A 20,773-nucleotide genomic window follows, 5' to 3' on the forward strand; every position below is an offset into this window, starting at 1 on the left:
CCACAGAGCTGCATTGCCAATACAGGGCACAGCAATTCAGAAAATGGTCCTGAAATAACAGCATTGCAAGCTGTTGTGGAAGCACTCTGCGATCTCAGACTGCATGAATTCTGTTACTTGCACTGCCCAGACTTCCGTGAAGTTATGTAAATCACATACCTTCTCTGTAGCTCGCCTCACCCTTTATGAAATGTGACCGTCTTTGTAGATTGAACATACAAGGGCGATGGCAGTAAGTCCACTGATGCCTGTAAGCTGTTGAGATACTGCAGTGATGAAGCCTCCTAGCTGTTAGCACAGGAGTAAGTTTCCATTTGAATTAGAAGAAGTGTGTGTGTTACCTTGATCTGTTGAAATTAAGCAGAGGTACAGGGCAGCTGTGCTCCAGTCTCTGCTTCTAAATTAATCCTGCACTTCAAAAGTTAATTCTTTGAGGACTATCACTCCTCCATGGTCTCCACGATGTTTAGCAGTGAAAACACCTCAATGAATGTTCATGCTTTTGTGCCTTGGGCTTGGCAGAAGTATCACTTGAGACCTGTAGGATTTTGTATTCCGGTTCACTGAACTGTTCACTGAACAGTCTCCTGTCTTGTGTTTTGAACTTCTGTAAGGAAAGTAGCTCTCTAAATTCCTTTCTCTATTTTTCTATGTAGTCCTTTTTTTGAAAGCCAGTCACTTCTAGCTTTAGGGTCTTTGCAAGGTGTTCACATACACTAATTTTACTTTCCTACACCTTGGCATGAAACAGGCATTCCCATATAGCCTGGTGTGCAGGTTACCTTCATATTGTGTTGGTCTGGAAAATCACCCTAATTTCCATGATTTTTGTAGGTCCCCATTGTTGAAAATCTTTTAGTGTTGAATATTTTTTCCTCATTTCCTTTGAGGGTCTTTGGTTTGATGGCTTGGAAATTCATTATGATCACAGGAATGCATTTTACAAGACGGCCTTTTCAGTACCTGACTTGGCTAAGCTCTTCTAAGCATCCATGGTAAGCCCTGCATTATCTGCATACCCCTTGGATCACAGATTTTTCTGGTTCTGTTTTTACAGAGAGTGGCTGTATGCACGGAGGTGTCTGACTGCAATTCTGACGGTATTGCTAAAAGTAAAGAATTTGCTGAAGAACTATTTGCTTACTCAAATATTAATCCTGTGAGAGAAGGATATCTGAAAGTATCATTTTCTTGCTGCCAGTAACTCTCTTTCTGCAAACTCTTTTCGGCTGTTTTTTTTTCTTCTGATGAGCATTTCTGAGTTTAGATTTCGGAATTCCTGTCTTCTGGAGTAACGGCCCTCCAGCGCTGATATCCTCAAGGCTAACACCTACCAGCTTTTCTCTGAAAGGAATATAGAACTATAATGGGGGAAAAAACATCATAGCTATGGAGAAGAGATTCTCTTTCTTCTTCACCAATGCATTACACTTCCTTAGGTTTTGTATATCCAGCCAGATGTCTTGGTATGCTCTGTGTAGGAAGCTAAGAAGACCTCCAGAATGCCATCTATTCTTCTGTGGTAATAAACGTGAGGATATAGGGATGAGTGTTTTTCTTGCAGCAGATAGCACTTCCAGTCTCATAAAACTTGTTTTTACCTGAAGGCATGAAAACTTCCAGAAAGACAAAAGTGTGAGTCATTGTCACTCTGGGAATAGGCCTGTCCTGGCAAGACCCTTTTTCTAAAAACTAAGTGACCAAAGTGAGCACCTTTATCTTCAAAACCAGTAGAAAAATCCCAGGAGCTGTATGTTTGGCTCCTGGAATTTAAGTCTTTGCTATCAGTACTTCTCATTAGAATCATTCCAGGGCATTTGTTTTCCTCCTCTTTGTTAAATATTAGCAATTTGATTAGTGTTTTTTTCTGTTTGCTAACTCTTGTATTTGTCTGGCTCATAACAGTTCTCCTGTTTGAGAAAGAATAAGGGCTGTCCTGGTCATTTTGGTTTACTGAGACTGTAAAAATGTGTATTTTTCCTTATCTGATATCCTCCCCTTCATATGATATTAAGGTACATTGTTTTGGTCTGTCCTGATATGCCTATGGACAGAAAAGTATATAATCTGGAATGCTATTGTACTGTTTGTCCGATACAGCTTCCTTTTCTTCTCTAGTGATCCAGATCTGAAGAATTTTAAGGTCCCTGTTAATTCCAGGAGCTGTGGTTCTCCTACCTGCCTCTACACCTCAAATTGTCAGGAGGAAAACATATAATTACTCATTAGTTTCAAAAGGTAGATGTTTCCAGTCTTACAATTTGTGGATGTTTCACCTTTTGGTCTGAGTGTGAGGGAACCAAATTAAAGAAATGAAATCCAGATGGAAATCCAATGGAAACCATCCATTTGGTTGCAAACCAAATGATTTTTATTTGTAATTTCTCTCAGTTTTAAGCAGTCCTGTTAATTTTGCCTGTTTTGAGCTGTGAGGTTTATTTTTGAGTAGTGTTACTGCAAAAGAGGCTACCACTGGGAAGAGCAGCAGGACACACCCTGTTTTAGATAATGCTATTTGAGAATCTTAGTGCTGTAAATGATGTAGAAATGTGCATGTATTAATGATGTATTAATATAATAGTTTTCAGTGAAAGTGGGAGATAAGATGTGTTAATCTTTTATATTAGGTAGTCTTACAACAATGAACCTTACAATGAGGCTGCTAGTAAATCAGTGAAACCAGTGCCTCTCAGTTTGGCACGTTCAAGACCAGTTTTGTACAAGGACTAACTTTCTAGGCCTTTGAAGTCATTCTGAAATACTTATCTAATTAGATCTGTGTTCAACACGTGATGGAAAAGAAAATCTTTGAGCACTCTGACATGGAATACTTTCCTTTTTTGGGTTTGGGGACACCTCCTTTAAAATTAGTATTGGTGCGCTTGTATGGAGTTTGGTTTGACCTCAGCTGCCTTTTAGGAAAAGGAGTGTTGCTTTTCTCTCATCAGCAGCGTGCAAACAGATTGTGTTCTAACAAGGTTAGAAAGACTGTCAAAATAGCAATAGTTTTAAAAGAAAAAAATAAATTCTCTAGAATGATCTGCAATTTATACATTCTGTGCTGTTCCAACTATAACACTGAAGGCACTTCCTTAAGAAGGGCAAGATTTCTTGGCTCACTGGTATTTATTTTTTTACTATTTTGGTCCTGCAGCATTTACAGATTTTCATCGTGCCACTTGCACCATTTGCTAATAGATTAAAATCTGTGTGCTCCTTTCTGAGTATGTTCTAGTGTAAAGGAGGGGAAAAAAGTAAGTTGAAATGCCCAAGCCTGATGCTGACTGTGCAAAATACAGAGAGGCACCCACGTGAGGAAGCAGTAAACAATGGCCAGGTTTCCTTTCCAGTATGGACCCAAGCAAAGATTCTTTCTTTCCGAGAGTGCTGGGAGCTTAACTGAAGGAGAGTCTGCTTTTCTCTGGCAGCATTATTCCCATTTGAGGGCTGTAAGGAAAAGGTTCAGTGTGAGACATCAAGTATATAAAATTAAAAATGATGATTGATTGTTTCCTGCGAGGAAACAAGAAGACAGACACCACTGTGTATTCTCAGGTGATCCCCATTCTGATACTAATGGAGACCAAACCTGATTAGCTTTGTTACAAAATGAGTTGATGTTTTGTGATCTTACATTCTCATTCCCTGCAAAGCAGACACCTTTCTGATTTACTATGTACATTCTTTAATTGAGATGGAGGTGCTGTAGCTCTACTCTCAGTGCATTCAGGTTTTGCATTCTATTTTTCTTTTGCTTCTTCATCCCCTTTCCTCCTTGCATCTGACTCTGAGCTCACATTTATCCTGTCAAGTAACTCCTCTTACTGTGTCTAAACATAACAGGCTGAGCATCCTTTCTCAGATACCTCAATTCCCGTATAGGCTAAAAGCACTTAATCTCTCCTCGGGCTTCTGCCAGGAGCACCATTGTCAAATTAAAGAACGCGACTGTTTTAATATTGAGTAATACTGATATGACAAATGGCTTTGTGTAAACAGTAATGGTGACCACTATGAAAGATGTTTTAATTTCTCACAAAGGTCTGCGACTGATACGGCAAGTACTTCCAGTGGTGTGTATTTTATGTAAAGCTGCCTGTGTGGATGGAGGGGAGTGTAATTTGAGGAAGAACGGTAGCAGGAGGATTGCACGGCGGGTTTTCGTGTCTCAAAGTGCTGCGTTATATCCCCCTAACAAAATTAACCTCAGAATGTGACAAGCGCTCCGTTAGGAGAGGTGTAATATCCATCACGGTCACTAGGTGGAGCAACAGGTCCATTTTTCGTGCCGCAGGGGCTGACCAGTGCTTTTGTCGGCTTTGCAGATGCACATATGGTAGAATATTATCATTTTATGGTTACAATTATGAGCAATTTGATAGAAAATGAAAGCTAAATTATGCAGTGTTCCTTTTATTTGTTTAATTTTGCACTCTAAATATGTAAAAGGAAAAAATAGCACTCTTTTTTGTGTGGATGGTGATAGGTGCAATACCTTTTTTTGGCTTCATATTTTCACACAGCACAGGTTGAGATCATTTTCTTTTGTACGTGATGAAATGTGTTGTGGGGTTCTTTGATGCTGGGACTGTTTTGCACAGAAATTGTGTATGGTTGAATCTCCAGGCTCCCTTTTTCCATAAAAAAGGATCGTACGTTTGGTGGCTGATAGACAAATAAATAAGTAACAAGTTCCTTAACAGTTTCCAGTGGAAGAGGCTGGGTAGCTGTGCCATCTAAACAAATGCCAAAGGAAATCTTAAAATCCTGAAACGTTGGCAGAGCTCTGCTGAAAGGAGCGGGTGTGTTCTGAACAAACTCTTTCTTGCCAGGGAGGAAAATCTCCTGCCACTGAAGTTCTTAAGCCAAAAGTAAGAATTTTTATGGCCCACCGGGACCGGTAGCTTGTTACGATGATCAGGGGACTATATTTTGTATATTCAGGTTCGTAGTTTCTCTGTCATCAGATTTCTTATGTTCATTATTATGAAAACACATGGGTTTGGCAGTGTGTGTAGCAGCATAACTTTCCTTTTGTGTGTTAAATTCTTCCTTCCTTTTCACTAGAAGAAAGTTGTTAGCACATTCAAGCTGCAGAATAAACCTTAATTTTCTTTTTTAATTTGCTTGTAAGTATCCTTTTGTTTGTATTAATGAAGATAAGGCTGGAGATGTGTTTTCCATTTGGAATGGAAAATGCAAGCTCTGAGATGGTATTTGCATTTATTGATCCAGGCACATCTGCTGGCACATGATGGTGTGTGATATTTTTGTCTTTACCCACCTTTGAACCGGAGCACATGGCAGGTAAGCTGCCCAGTTTGACTGGCATGTCCTGTGGAAAGGATTTTCAATATATAGGATCAAATCTGGTACCCTAAACTGCCTGGGCATTTTGGAAGTATGATAGAGGCTTCTCTGAGTTCATGTCATGAGTTTATGAGTTGAGAAGTGGTTTTAGCTTCAAATGCTTTCGTTGCTCTCTTCAAATCATACTGGCTATCTTTTTGTTTGGCCAGTTTTAGATGCACTATATTTATATTGTGCATCTTAATGTTTTTCAGTATCTTTAAAGCAAACTTGGGAATTTCGTCATCTGGGTGGAACAGAACATGTTGGTAGATGTTATAAAACTCAGGCTGTCTATAAAAGAAATAAAAGAGAAATTACAAGTACTAGGAATAAATCATACTGATGCATTTAAGCAGGGTAGGAAATCTCACATCTTTTATTGCTGTTTTTAGGATCAATTTTAACAGTTGCCCTACAGGTGGTATGGGTGGAGATGGAAAGATTGTTTTTTGAAAACAACCCATCCAGCTGTTGAGGAAACTGCAGTTTTTATTTCTGCTCCCACCTGACATCAGTGAGTCCAGAGACTCGGATTTGAATTTGATGTTTTACATATGCTTCCTGAAAGCTCCGAAGGGCTGCCCTGCCTTTGTCCCTAACTTTCTTTTTTAACTCGGTAGCTTTTCTTCAGGTAGGCAGCCGTAACTTAACTAATTTATATGCACCATATGCAGTCCTCGCTCACTTCAAAGTGTAATCAAGTCATGAACTAATTACAATACCATATTCCCAAAGAATGTAAATTTAATTTCCCTTCAAACAGAATGGGAATGTATTAAGCCATTCCTTTATATGAAAGCTGTGGCATTCAACAACAAATGCTGATGCTTCAAACAGAAGTGAAGTTCTTAACTTTTGTGGACCTTGTGACCTTTTCCCCTAAGCATCTCCCCTTCTTATTCTTGCATCTTGAGTTAATTTACCGACTGGATAACAACATTAAAATATTCAAGTGTAAATTGAAATGTAGCTCTTGGGCTTCAGATTGGAGATCACTCTGTCTTATTGCATGTGACTTGCTTCTTTATAGTGTTTTCAGAAATGTGCTTCCCGAGGATTTTGGATCAGAAGGAGATTGTGTTTTGAATTGAAGGCTCATAAGGTACAGACCCACACCAGATGATTTATTTAATACATTGAAAAGTGGATGTGCAGAAAGTTCCCTACAGGTTCTTAGCATCACTGTGCCGAGGAGCCCACATAAACTCAGTTATATAAGAACGAGCAAAGTGAAGTTGTTCATAAAACATTTTATTACCTTCAGTCTTTGCAGCATCTTCAGAGTTTAGATAATAAACCTTCATAGAAGTTACTAGTCTTTACCCTTTCACAGAACAATGATTCACATAGGTTGAAGCCACTTATTTTATTTCTCTTAATTTTAAAGGCAGAAGAAAGTGTTGGCTTTGTGATCTGTGCCTGGAGAGTTTGATTTCCTAAATGCAGTCCTGTTGTTGCTCATCTCTGAGACGAGATTGTCAAAGCGCAGGACAGTATAGGTATTAAACACAAGTTGTAGTATAAAAGTAAATGTGGGTCAGCTTCCAGTGGAGTATGTAATTGTTAAATGCTAAAGGAGAGAGCTTAGAATATCTTAGTTTATATTTTAAAGTGTTCCTTTTAGATGTTAATTCATTAATACCAGCAGTTTATTTTTATTCATATGACTTTTCATATGTAAGTAGTTGAAGCTGCATTATTTTAATCCTTTCTTTGGTTAGGAAGAAAAGAGCCTGCAGGTGGAAATCAGAATGACATACATATTGCTTCTTTCCCAAAAGGCATGGTATCTTTCTGCTGTGGATATGCTAAATATTAAGGTAGAAAATAAGCCTCATTGCCTCATGCGTCAAAATACTGAAAAATATATGCTGGGTGATGCATGGAAAAATGTGTTCCCTCTTAAAACTGAGCATACTTGTAGTGGAATTTGCCATGAGGCTGTTGCGGGCCTTTGGGGCCCTGCAGACTCTGCAAATTCTGTTCACTTGTATTATGAGCATTTAAATATAGCTGGAGTCTTAGTTGTAGGTACAGGGATAGCAGTCCTCGGAGACCCAGCTATGTTGGTCTTAGGCTTTGCTTGAGTTTAGTGAAATGCTTTCTTACTCTTGCAGCATTTTAAGGCATTTTTAGGCTACTGAGTAACACTGCAGTGCCAAAGTTACAGATGCAGTATGTCTGTTAAACAGATGTGAGCTTGCTTTGACATCGTTCAGGCTGCCAGACACAGTCCAGCTGCATACTGGAAATGGTGTTGTCTTGGTGTTAGATCAGGCTTTTAATGCTGTGCTACTGTGGCTGTGCATGGCTCCTTGAATACGTCTGGCTCATATATACCTGGTTGGAGGGCAGGCAGGCAAGCTCAGGTCTGCCTGCAACTTATCTGAGTAGATTTCTCTTTAGAGACCAAAGACCTCTCTTTCAGTGCTCAGCCTAGCTTAATCAGCCTAGTGTGTGTGGCACCTCCTCAGCATCTTCGTGTCAGTCTATCTTTTTCACAGCCTTTGTCTTGAAGGGACTACCTGAAGCAGTGAAGGGAGTTTGGCCTTTGCTGAAACTGCAAATATGATTATAACTAGTCAGCTTTCTAGATGCTTATCCTTAAGCAGGGATTAAAATACAGTGTTTTGTGGTTAATAGGTCATGATTGCAGATGTCAAAAAGCCTTCTTCATTAGGTGCTGAAATAATATCACTGGAGGTTTCTCATATCTCTACCATGAAGAGTAAGTTATTGCTATCTTAATTTTAAATCTGACTTCTGCCTGTTTGACTTTTTCCTTCCTTTGCTTGCTTTATTCATCTTTGCATATTTCTGTAACAGCTCTGATTCTCTAGTGAATCCTCTATTGGACATAGGGGCTGATGGGACTGGAGAATCTTGCTGCTGAAGATGGAGGTTTAGCTCTTGTGTTCCCTTCTGGGCATGGATCAGGGTATGCAGCCTTGAATGAAAGGAAGGTTCAAGTTGGACTTAACAGTCAGGGGCTGTAGTAATCAGGCATCCTTGGGCATCTTGTATGGTGCTTGGGAAGTCTATTAGGGCTGGTCTGCATGGATGTGAATACAGGCAAGCTTGCACTCTGAGTGCATTGGGAGTAAGATGAATCTGATCTGTTAGTGCTGTGTTTGAGCTGTGCTAACTTACCCTACAGCTGCAAGACTTGTGTCCTGGAGCTGGCTTGTGGAGCGTAGGATTGCTGGGTTGCACCAGAGTGCACAGACATGCCTGAAGACTCCCTGTGCTGCAGTTTTTCCATGTGTAAAAACAAAACATTAGAGCTTATGCCTGTCCCCAGAAATGCTTGTGATGAGCCATGGAGGAAGGGCATCGCTAGGTGAGGAGTTCTTACAAACACTCTGAAAATTTGGAAGGGCCTTTGTTATTAGGTTGATTGCAAAAAATCTCAGTAGTAGAGTTCTTTTCCTGTACTAAAAAGTTCTAGAAAACTTTTTTCCAGACCCAGATATCCATGATTGGAGGGTGCTCTAATTTTCTTTAAAATAAAGTGAGGTAAAACTAAACATTTATTCTTGAATGACACAGGCTAAAACTTCCTTTTCCTAAAGATGAGGTCCTCTGCCTTATTTATTTTCTTTTCCTCTTACAAAAAGTGATTTAAGAAAGGCAGAATTTCAGTAAATAACCCTCATGGGTTATTTGCTGAAACCTGGTATTGGCTTCATTTGAAAACCTTGACTATAGTTGAAGAGACTGGTGGGTGTTTAAACCGCTTTAGCATGAGCATTGCTCACAGAAGGATGTGGAAAAGCTTTCTAGGAAGTTGCTGAATGCTCTAAACTAAAACAGTTCAGATTTTAAGCTGGGCTTCAGATTTTAAGTTTGTAGTCAAGAGACAATGGGAACAATGCAGGAGGTCAGTGGGTGTGCTGGAGACTGGCACTTGGCTTCAGCCCCCTTGTTTCTGGAGAATCAAGGAACTGTAGTTGTTTGTCCCACTTCATCTTGTGAGAGGGTTAAAACTATTTCAGCAGGGAGTAAGCTGTGAGTAGTTGCTGTAGTCATAGAGCAGATCTGATAGCCTGAGACTGAAGAGTGGAACTGGAGAAAGAGACTTCGCAAGGTGGATGGACACTACCAGGCAGGTCGATGCTGTTCAGGAGGTGTCCTCCTCTCCCAGTTGCTTGTTCCCTCTGCTTGCTTTTTACCAGGGCTTGTGCTTGGTGGACCCTTTGCCTTGCTGGGCCAGTTTGCTGAGCCCTTGGAGCTAGGAGTTTGGGAGAGCTGGTACAGATGGAGTGAGTGAGGCTGAGGGGCTGAATGGGGATGTGTTTTCAGCAGCAGTTGAGCATTAGATTGGCTGTGCCTTCTCATGAAGCTTCACCATTAAGAAGAAGCTTTGTTCCCTGCTTAATGTCCCTCTTCCTGGAAATCTGTTCCTGGTTTCCATAAGCATGCCACTGCTGCATGCTAGCAGTCCCTCTTCTCAAAGCCAACTCTATCTCCACTGAGGTTATTATCTCTTAAGAGCCATAAACGAACTCTTAATTCTTTGACTTTCATTCAGTGATGAAATTAACTAATTTATTCTATAAAATATATAGTACTTGTAAGTATGACATGTAAATGTGGCTGTTGAAATCTTAACATTTGCATTTCTGAATTTATTTTTTTTGTCCCCCCTCTTAATGCTTTACTAATAAGCGACATGAAATGCATTACTTGGATACATTCAAATGCATATTTCTTGGACATAAAACTACCGTTCAGTGAAATGCCAAGTACCACTTCTCTCAGGTAACTAACATCTTGTAAATCCATTATTTGTGCTCCTGAGCACACGAAGAAATACCTGATGTGAGCATTTAGGCACATTACTTTTTCTGTGGAATGCAATTCTGTAGGACTTGTTGTCACATAGGTGGTTTTTTTTTTTTCATCTTATTTTTTTTAAGCAGATTATGAAAATATTTAGCATTACCCATGTATTTGTCTGGAGAATGTAGTGCCATAGTATGTGTGTGCCCTTGTTATATCTGAGTGACTTAAATATTTTTGTGTCAGTGTTGTATATTGCCTGGCTAATTTGTAGGGGGAAAAAAGAAATAATCTTGCTGCTTTTAGCAAAAATTCAATAGAATGGAAGAGTAAGATCTAATATTAAGGCTTTTTTTTTTTTTTTCCTAAGAACATATTCAGCAGTAAATGTACCAGCACATTATGGAGAATTGCCATATTTACAGCTATTCTGCATGTATCTTAAACAAATGAACATTTCTTTTCCCTCTCCTATTTGAAGCTTCATGTTTACTGACTTGGTAAGCAAAGCAGGGCTTTGGACTCTCAGATTGTGGTGGTTGTAACAATCCTTTGCTTAATGTAGTGTGATTGCGTGAATGAGCAAGGTTTTAATCTTTTAATACAGGAAGCTTTAACAGCTCCAGTGCTGACCGAATCTTACAACTTCAGGGATAGCTCAGCTGCTATTTAGGCTCACGTTAACTATCGCCCTTCCCACTCATGATCATGTCACTGACCCTTGGACAACCAGGATTTGCTTGCATGCTTTCCTTATGTTAATTTTGCAAGTCAAGTTTTAAGCTGTATTTTAAATCTGGCAGCTGCAAGCAAGAGGTTGTGGCCTCAGGTGCACAGCAAGGGTTCTGCAGTCTGTAAAACACAATTTGGGCATCTCTTTTATGGTACATTTGCACCATGTATGTGCTAAGCTTGGGAGTGAGGGCAATCTTGCCTAGCTTTCCAGCGGGACTTACACTAACACTGTGGCAGCAGTGAGGGTAGGTGCATGGCCATCTGTAATGTGCCATAAGGCTGTTTAGGGTACTCATTCCTTGTGCCAGCAGTGCTAGCTGGTGGGAGAAGAGGCTAAAATCTGTTTTGTGGGGAAGGGGCTGCTGGAAGCAAAGTGAAATAAGAGAGCTGTAAAAAAATTGATAAAGATAGGGCTGTCTGTTTTTATATTCTGCCACATAACATGGGTTTAAATGAATTTCCCTATAATTTGTCTTCAAATACCGACATTTAACTCTTAGACTGTATAAATGAACTGGCTTTTTCTAGAGTAAAATTCATGCCCTGCGTCCAGGCTAATATGTTCACCTACTATAAACATTACTGCCTATGGTTACAACCGGAATAAAAAATTCTTTTTATATACATCATAGCTGGCAGAGACTCCTGAGACCACCACAAATCACTTCAGCCTTTTGGTGTGCGCTCTGACGAAATGAACTGAAATGTAAAACAGCTCAGGCTTCAGGCAGGCTGGCTCTGGAAAGCAATTAGCTTGTTTAGACCATTGTTTGTACCATCCTGTATTTCCAGGTGCTGAGCAAAAGTGTTCTAGGAGCTCTCCTGATCGATTTAAACATTGGGGCTTAATAACCTCCCATTCCTTCTTGAAATGTTTTGCTTATTCTCTGTGTAGCCTTTTCTTTAATGGAAAGAAAAATAAACAAGCAAACCTGGCAAGGCACCTCCCTCCCCCACTCCCCCCAGAAAAAGAACAAGAAATAGAAGGAAAAGAAAAAAAATCAGGGTCATAATGGGGAATAACAAAGCAGTGAGTTATTTATGCAGCCATGATTGGCAAAAAGGATTGCAACATTATTTTGCCCAGAAGCAATGATTAGATCATAAAAATGTTAAGGAAATCTGTAACTCAACACCATTTTATAGATTGAAGAAGTTTTTGTTCCCTACCTTAATTGCAGTGACTTGTTATTAAAGTATTTATTCAGAGTAATCTCTTTGGACAGCGAGCCCTTATCCCATCTGCATGCATAATTAAAAGTGAGGGGGGGGAGAGGGGAGCATAAATGGTTTACCATGCTACATGAGCAAGGGAGGGAATTACACAATGACAGGTGAAGAGCAGATTTGTCTCCTGTTGGAATTTCAATGCTGCAAGCAAGGCAGGACACTGTTGCTTGTTAATATCCTTGCAAATACCACAGTTACTGCTTCTCCAGATCGCTGTCCAAAAATCACTGCTAGTGTCTAAAAGGCCTGTAGCACCGCATCTTGGCTGTAGGGTTTGGAGCAGTTGGTACTCAAGCAAAGAGATTGGATTTGGGTATATGGGCTTGTGAATCCATTTCTGTGCTTAAAAATGGACTATTTACTTATTTGGCTGGCTTTTTATTTATTTATAAATAAACATTGGTAGTGGCTGGCTTTGCTGAATATAAATCAGAGGCTGTAATTGTTCCAGCTGAAACAATGTCATCACCTGCCTCCTGCCTGTCCCTTTTACAATGATAAAAGAATTTGGTGTAATTCTTCTTTTTCCACTGTCTGAGTAGAAAGAAAGTTGTGCTTGAACATTCATCTCTAGGCAGATTTATCATCATTAGGCAGTACTCAAACACACACTATCTGTTTTTAAATTGAGCTGTTATGGATCCAAATCAGATTTACACAGAGTAAGTTGGTATATATTTGATTCTAACTATTCGCTAAAAAGTATTTTTCCCTTAACTTCTGATGTCTTACCTCTGCAGCAGCAGTACAGAGAATGCCAGGAACTTCTGAGCCTCTATCAGAAGTACCTAGCTGAGCAGCAGGAAAAACTATCGCTCTCCCTTTCTGAACTCAGTGCTGCCAAGGAAAAGGAGCAGAAGGTAAGCCCTTTTATCCCCCCCCATCTCCTTTTTTAACAACATCTTTGAAACATCTTTTGTCCTTTACTGGAACTTTGGGTGCACTGTCTTGCATTATGCAGTGGTGAACACTGTTTCGTGATTGGCTTCCCAGGACTCCTTCCCTTAATACATGGATTTCAGGGAAATGAACAAAAAGACCCCGCACATTTTGGTTCAATAAAGTGGGTGACATTCACTGACCGTGTGGTAATGCAGTAGGAATCATAGGAACCTATGCCTTTGCTAAGGAAAAAGTTGAGATGCTGTTCTGTTTTCTGTCCCGTTTCTTAAATGGTAAAATAATTGCAGTCACTATAGATACAGCCTTTCAGAGTTTCACTGTGGCTTTTGATGATTGAAAAGGACATTACCGATGATGTATGTGGTCAATAAGAGCTTTCTCAAGTCTGTAAGGCAGCCCATCTGATTTGAGCTGTTTATAGAAGACCTATAATTATATATGCAGTTTAAAAACAGAAAATGTTGACTAGAGCTACAGTATGTTAAATTAAGTGGTAAAATGTTTTTCAGATGAATGCGCCCCAAGCCTTGAAAACATGGTTGCCTGAGATTGATTTTTGTTTTGTTTTTTTTTCTGATAGCTAGGTACTTGATTTGCATCCCTGCTGATAACAGATTATATCCTGGAAATGAAGGCTACTTATGCAAGTGCTGTACCTGATGTTCTTACTTGCTGTTCTCTTCCAGTAATTTTCATCTGCAGATCTCCAGAGTCTATCCTACTTAAGGCTATGCCTTTTCTCATAGGCTGGGTCCTTGATCCTTTGTTTTGCTGGAAGAGTCTTAAAGGTTTGTAAATGGCTAGAAGTAAGGTCATCAGCGCAGTGTCCAAAAGATGGCCTGATTTAGCCCTCCCTACTAACAGAATTACACACACAGATCCTACTTCTCAGGTGTCTTGTGAAGGAATGAGTCATCTTTAATCTGTTCAGGAAGCAGGTTACAATACTTCTGACTTCATCAGATGCTTTTTATCCTGCTGATGGTATTTTCTTGTAAAATATGTTGTTGGACATTGAGCTGTTTGTCAGGATTTTAGCCTTTATAAACATTTCATTTCCACTCCATTGTATTTTTGTCTGCCATCCGTTTTGTGATGACGTTGAGTTCAAAACAAGAACCTTTTTCTCTGAGAATGAATGATGCCTGTGTTCTTGTCTGTGATATGCAACTTGCAGGCGATCTCCACAGAAAAGAGTCCAGAAGAGACCGTGCAGTCCAGCAGCACCATAGGAGCTGTGTTTTCCCTCAGGTTTTGCTGCACTTAGCCTTTCAACTTTAAATACACATATCTTCTACTAGGTTAGCACCTAGTGTAAAGGTATCTGGTGTAATCACATCTACAGTGCAAAAGTAGAGAATCAGATAATAAGAAACCTTCAGTCCATTAGCTGTCAAATCAGCAGCTGACGGTACAGCAGTCCACATTCATCTCCTTTTGTTCTTGTCTTCTGAATTACTCCATCAATATATGTACAGACTTCTCTGAACTTGTTTTCTGATTTCATGTGCAACCTTCTATCAAGCTTGTCTTTGATCCATCCCATTATTTCTTTTGTCTACTTTTGTCCACAAACACAAATTTGGATTGTATTGAGGTTTGCCTTGACATTTCAGTTATGGTTACCTAGTCTACAGCTCCAGCCTACCAGGTCTGAAATTGCCCTAGCCCTCTTGCCCTGTGCAGAGCTTTCTAGTTGTAGACAAAAACATGTCAAAGCATGTTTCAACTGTTTTTTTTTCCTTAGAGCTTGCAAAGTATTTCTATTTCTAAAGTATTTTTAGTCTTCCTCTTCAATTTTCTTTCAGTGCAGTCCTGATATTTATGAGCTCTTTGTATCTTGAATGCTTTTGGCTTTATAAATTGTTACCTTTTTTTTCCCAAACAAGCACTTCTTGCTATGTTTTTCCTCACAGCTCAGAAACTGTGGAGAGATTTACAGAACTGCCTCATTGTGTTGGTTCTTTCCCTAACACACTCCTTCACACGATAGCTATCAAGAGTCACTGGGCTGCTTCTTGTTGGGCTATTGTGTGATTTTGATACACTTTTTTTTGTTGCTGTCTTTTTCTCTCTTGTCTTAATACCTGAACTGTGAGCTCTTAGGGTTGTCATTGGTCTCTTTTTGTTCTGTTTGAGTGTTGTCTTAACACAGTAGTTGAGGGAGGCATAGGGCTTTCATTCTGGTTTCTGCCTCCATGGGGAATGCCACAGGGGAATGCAGCAGGGAGGGATTTTTGGGAGGTAAGAATTGTGAGGGGGGACAGACCCAGAAGACTTTCCTCCTGCTCTAATACTGCCCACACCAGGTCTTTCTGCCCTGTGGAAGCTCTTGTATTCTCTCTCTTGTTGTTTTAATCCATGTTTTAAGCCACCTTCCTTAAATATTAGGGTAAAGGAAGTCTTTGTGAGTTTTGTTTGAATCCCAATCCTTTGGGAGTCTTTTTCCTATTGTTTGTTTTGGCTGGGCTAAGGAAATCCTGGATAGGCTTTAAATCAATAGATGCTAGCTTGCTACCTAGTTTTCACTGCTTTGAACCGTCTAGGAGAGGTAATCAGTGTTTCCTATTTCAGGTAACTGCCAATGTTACCAGGGCATCTGTGCTTCAGTGTACGATGTCATTCTGATTTTCCTGTGTCTTGCAGAAACGTGGGGCTATACAGTTATACACTGTACTGAAATGCCTCTTTGTTCTGCCTGTTAGGAGATGGTAGGGTTTTTTGTTTGTTTGTTTTGTTGGGTTTTTTTTTTTTTTTTCGTTTTCCCCTCATTTTCTTACTTGGTTGTTTTGATTAATTTATATCGCTACACGGATATCCTAACATCCCCTGCTTTTCACCTGTCTGGCTCCCCATTGTTACTGTACAATAATGCTGACCATGAGCTGCCACTTTCCTTTGGGCTTCAGTAGGTATTTGAAAGCATCTCCTTTTGGTGGTTAAATGTTGGGCTTTGTGTTAGAATATGACAATTAACAGGTCAAGAGAACTGCAGCAAACATCTGTGGCATTGTTGCAAAAAGAGGTGGAGTTGTATGAGAGGCAAAAGACTGCAGAAGCTGTATGCATGTGGCTGAAATGCGGGTATATTGTAGCTAAATTGAAGTAATGCAGCTAGTCCAGTATTAACTTTTGGGGGGGCCTGTTTTAGCATCACCTAAAGGTAGCAATAATTCTGAAACCATGCTTTCTTCTTACCTAATATTGCTTCTTTAAAACAAAAGTCAGCCCTCAAAATTTAAAGAAGCATTCTGGTAGTAGTGAAATAAAATTGCTGGAAAATGGTGCTGAGATGATTTAAGACTGAACTCTCATGGAGTCAATAATCAGTAACTGGAACATGAGCTTCCTTTTTTTGTGAGATAAAGTTAATTCCATTTGAAAAGATACTTAAGGTGACATGAATTGAATTATTCAAACTGGCCTTCTCAGCATTAACTCTAGGTTAATATCTCATGATGCCTCTGGTTTCATTATAGGAGTTTTAAGTACATAACTTTTTATAATAAATTCAATACCTAGAAGCCGAACTGAAATTGGTTTACCTTCTACCAACCCATAAAAAGAAGCATTAATTGTAAAGTGAATATTAAAGTGGTCACTAAAGTTGACTCAGACAGATTCAGAGAGATAGCTTGTGTGTAAAGGAAGTGGAGGGCTCTGCTGAACAATAGGCTCCTGCCCTGATAGTAATAGAAAATACCATCCATATTAAAATGTAGTTAAACCTCTTCTATCAGAAATGGTTCTTGGATGTTCTCTCTGCAGCTCCCAAATTTTCAGTCTTTGCCATTTTCAGATGCTTTATGCAGAGATGTAAAGAAAATTGCCCTTGATTTAGGTGATCAGGTCTGACCTAGTTACAGAATCAGTACTTCACTGCCATCTCTAATAGTGGCAAGAATCCAGTTTATGCTGGCAAGTCTCTGCCTGATGAATTCACAGATGTTCTGCAGTATAAGGTGAGACTTGAGTCACAGAAGTTGGATGGGTGGCTGAGTTTCTTCAGGACTGTGATTCCTGAGCTACTTCACCTAAAGAACGATAATACCTGTAGTCTCAGCATTGCCTGTTTACGTTAATCTTTGAATTTACAAGTACATATGGCAGCTTTTGCTTCTTATTTGTGGAAGATTACCAATGCATCTGCTAATTCCCTTGATTTACATAGATTCTTGTGTGTGTGTGTGTGTTTTAAGCTTTGATTCTCCCTCCCTGTGTAAAAATGGCACAGATACGGGGTGGGATTTTAGACGCAAAGAAATACCAAGAATTTATTTCCAGTGGGATATCTGCTTTCCCCTCTTCTTTTGTATTGTGTTGTTTGCCTCCTGTTTGGTGTTTATATTTCAGTAATGCCAGAGGCCCTCATCAGGAACAAGGTACTATTGTGTACTAAACACCGTGCAAGCATACTGAAAGACATGGTCTGCTTTGGGAAGATTGTAAAATCTTAAGAAGATTTGGGAGATGCTATTTTTTTTTTTGTTTGTTTACTTTTTTTCTTCTACTATTTCTCTTGAATCTCTTGTTCATCTTAAAAATCATTGAGACAGTTGTGGTGTCATTTCACAAGAAAAGTCCAAAGGAAACAGTCTCCTGCAAGGACTATCAAGCCTTGCTTTCTTTCCATGTCAGTGACTAAAATTCTTGTCCATATCGTTGTAATTTTTTTGTTGTTGTAAGGGTGATTACATGCTAAGTCTTCAAACATTGGTCGTTTGTTTTGGGTTTTTTTTTTGTTTCTTTGAAGAGGATATTGAAACAAGTCAATCTTCAGAAACGTTTCTCATTGTCACCCACCTTTCCTAGTCACTCTGTTGTTTTGTTGTTTTTTTTTATTCAGCACAGGTCACCTTTAAACACATTCTTACTTGCTTAAAGAAAAAAGATAAAATCCCACATATGCAAAGGGTTTTGAATGCTGTGAGGTAAACCTGCATGATAGAACTGACTATGTCTGTTTACCCAGCTGTAGGGGAACAATGGATGAGCCCATCTGAAAGATACTTGAGAAGTGGGATAATAAATAAAGAACTAATTTGGCTGGGGACCCAGGGGTATTGGAATAATTTTACAAGGCCAGACAGAGACAGAGTTTTAGCATGAGTAAATACCGGGAATAGCCTTTCCTTACCGGTGTTGCGTTCAGCAAATCCTCTGATCTCTCTCTTCACTTCTCTTATCTGTAAAAAGAAGATAATGTTTTTGTCCTTATTCTTCCTGTTTTCTGCTAAGAATGTCAGGTTTTGGGTGCTGATTAGCAATAATATTTCAAACTTAGGGTTGTCTGGAGTAGACTATCTGGTAATAGGATAAAAAAAAATATTGTTTTTTCCTTTCACCTCTAGGTTACTAAGTCATAGTTAATTTACCTGTCTTTTCTAAAAAAATGCTAACACCAAACATCAGTGCAGAGGATCATAAATATTTAAACGAAAGGGAAACATCAGTATTGAAATAGCTGCGTATTGCTAGCATTCACAACAGAATTCCACCTGCACTCACTCCCCTGGAAGTGTGTGCCATAGTAGACCCGACTAGAAGCCCCTCTACTTGCATGCTATGAATGATGCTGTGTATTCGTGGTGACAAGCACTTCACTCTCAGCTCACTGCTTAAGCGAGGTCTGAGCAGTTCACTGCTTAACTGATATCTGTGCCAGTTCACCATCTCTTTGTTCTATTGTCTTTAATCAGCTTTTTCTCTAGTCTCTTTAGGATCTTTTGATTTTCTTTTCTCTGGAGATGCCTCTTTTGGTTTCTTCCATTTAATTTTGACAACTGTCCCTCCTGTGGAAATCTTTTCTTTAGATGGACACTCATCTCTGGTATATAATTTTCTTTGGAGGATAAATCTGGAAAGGCAGTGCCTCATTTCCTGCAAAACATTATCCTGGCTTTGTAGACTTCTGATGATATTGTTACTATTGTGAAATGGGTTTTTATGAGAATTTAAGAAATTCGTAGCAGGACTGCCTGTCCTTGAGAAGCACTTTACAAACTCAGATCAGATATTGCAATTTCTTCAGTATAACCCTTGTAGTGGCCCTTGAGAGGCAGAGCATTGTGACCACTCACCAGCATTCTCTCAGTCTCCCTTTGAAGGAAGAGTAAGGCTTCTTCAGTGAATGCAAGGCTTCATAAGACTGCAATTGCAGTCAAAGGTTTTATATTAGGCTTGAGGAAGAAAAGTTCAGTCTTACCCTTTGCTTTGTGGCATTACCTGTTTACCTGACAGCCGTTAAGAGTGCAAAGCTGCCTACCCATGCGCTGGCGCTTTCGTTTGTATAGTCCATTTGACCTGTGCATGTGCCCTTTGCTTCTGCTGTCTTTGGCCTTTTCCAAAAGCTGAGAATCTGGAAAATGAGTTTCTTATGAACATCCAGCCTCCTTAATTCACCACTTCCTGGTAATGGACCTCTTAAATTCCTTTAAGTGGGGCCGGTCCTGTATGTTGGGATCAAGATTACATTCCTCAAGTTGCTGACTTGTTGAAAACCAGTGTTTTAAAGCTTAACTGAACAAGCAACCCGATGTAACTTTGAAGGTGACCTTGGCTTGGTGAGTTTTGGACCAGGTAACTAACAGAGTTCCTTTTCAACCTAAATTTGTCTGTGACTGTGTTTTGTATTCTGTCTTCACCAACCCCTTTAAAAGAGTGGTCATCTTGTGACAACCTGTGTTGGTAAAAAGTGCAAATGCTTCTGGGTCAGTAGCAATAGTCCATTTATTTAAATGAAAATGATTAGCGTTGCTATTTCTTGCTATTGAAACTAATAGAGGATGTAGACTAATGTAGGACTTCAGAACCTGCATATCTTATCCATCAGTTTAAATTCCACATAGTGTGATATTAGTGATTATTATTTTGAAAGAATAATTGGTTACCATCTCTTGCCTGGAAAGCATGCATTTTTGTGTTGATCAGGTTGTTTAATTAGAAGTATCTTTATTTAATGAAAGCCAGGTGATTATCAGTTCAGGGCACTATAGGTTGGTCTTTGTATGGCAGAAAGATTTTTCATGAGAGCCAGGGCTGTAATTTTCTTTCAGCTATGAAGGTGGGAATTTGTTATCTGTCTGTACCAGGATGATTGCCTGCAGAAATATCTCTTCCAGTTAGTTCTGAATACCCTAAGATTTAGCTTGAGTTTTTCATTCTGAGCTGCAAGAAGTTAAAACTTAAAGTTTTTCTGATGCACAGTTTGCCATTTGAAGTTTATAAGGACTCTCCTCCTGGGATTTTTATCCACCACAGGACAGACACAGCTGGACTAATTTCCCTATATAAGCAGATTATATCTTGTGAGGTGGTGTAAGCACAGACTGTGTACCTATGGCAATTATTGCAAGACTGCATACATGTTGCGTGTAATTACAGTTTAGATCCACTGAGTGCATTAAATATCATTGCCTAACAATTTTTGGTTGCCATGTATTCACAGAAGATGCTAGAAAATGTCTGGAATGTCCCGCTTTCACATGTACAGTAATATAATCACAGTCTTGTAATTTTTGAAATACACTCTTATGATTGGGTAGAAACAGGCCATGCAGTCAGGACCCTTATGTGCCTACAATGATTCATAATACCATCAACACAAACAGGGGTACATGAGTTTCTTTTGTCTATGCAAGAAAATTGTCCATCTGAAGCCAAAGTAGTCAAAGTTAACCACGCAGTTAAATGGTTTCTCAGGCTGGCTGAGCTACTTCCCGAGATCTAGAGCAGGGGAAAGCAAGTGATATCTCCTGACCTGTTGTGGAAG

At 39.5% G+C, this 20,773-nt stretch overlaps 1 protein-coding gene across 6 annotated transcripts in view; it reads left to right on the forward strand.

Moving 5' to 3' along the window:
- Positions 1–20,773, forward strand: part of KIAA1328 (KIAA1328 ortholog) — a 179,910-nt gene that overhangs the window by 56,622 nt on the left and 102,515 nt on the right. For all 6 annotated transcript variants that reach the window (XM_065662959.1, XM_065662962.1, XM_065662963.1 and 3 more), the window contains one exon: positions 12,832–12,959. In XM_065662959.1, the coding sequence (XP_065519031.1) occupies positions 12,832–12,959 (128 nt within the window). The remainder of the gene's footprint in view (positions 1–12,831; positions 12,960–20,773) is intronic.

Source organism: Lathamus discolor, chromosome Z, assembly GCF_037157495.1.
Source record: "Lathamus discolor isolate bLatDis1 chromosome Z, bLatDis1.hap1, whole genome shotgun sequence".
NCBI classification, from domain to species: domain Eukaryota; kingdom Metazoa; phylum Chordata; class Aves; order Psittaciformes; family Psittacidae; genus Lathamus; species Lathamus discolor.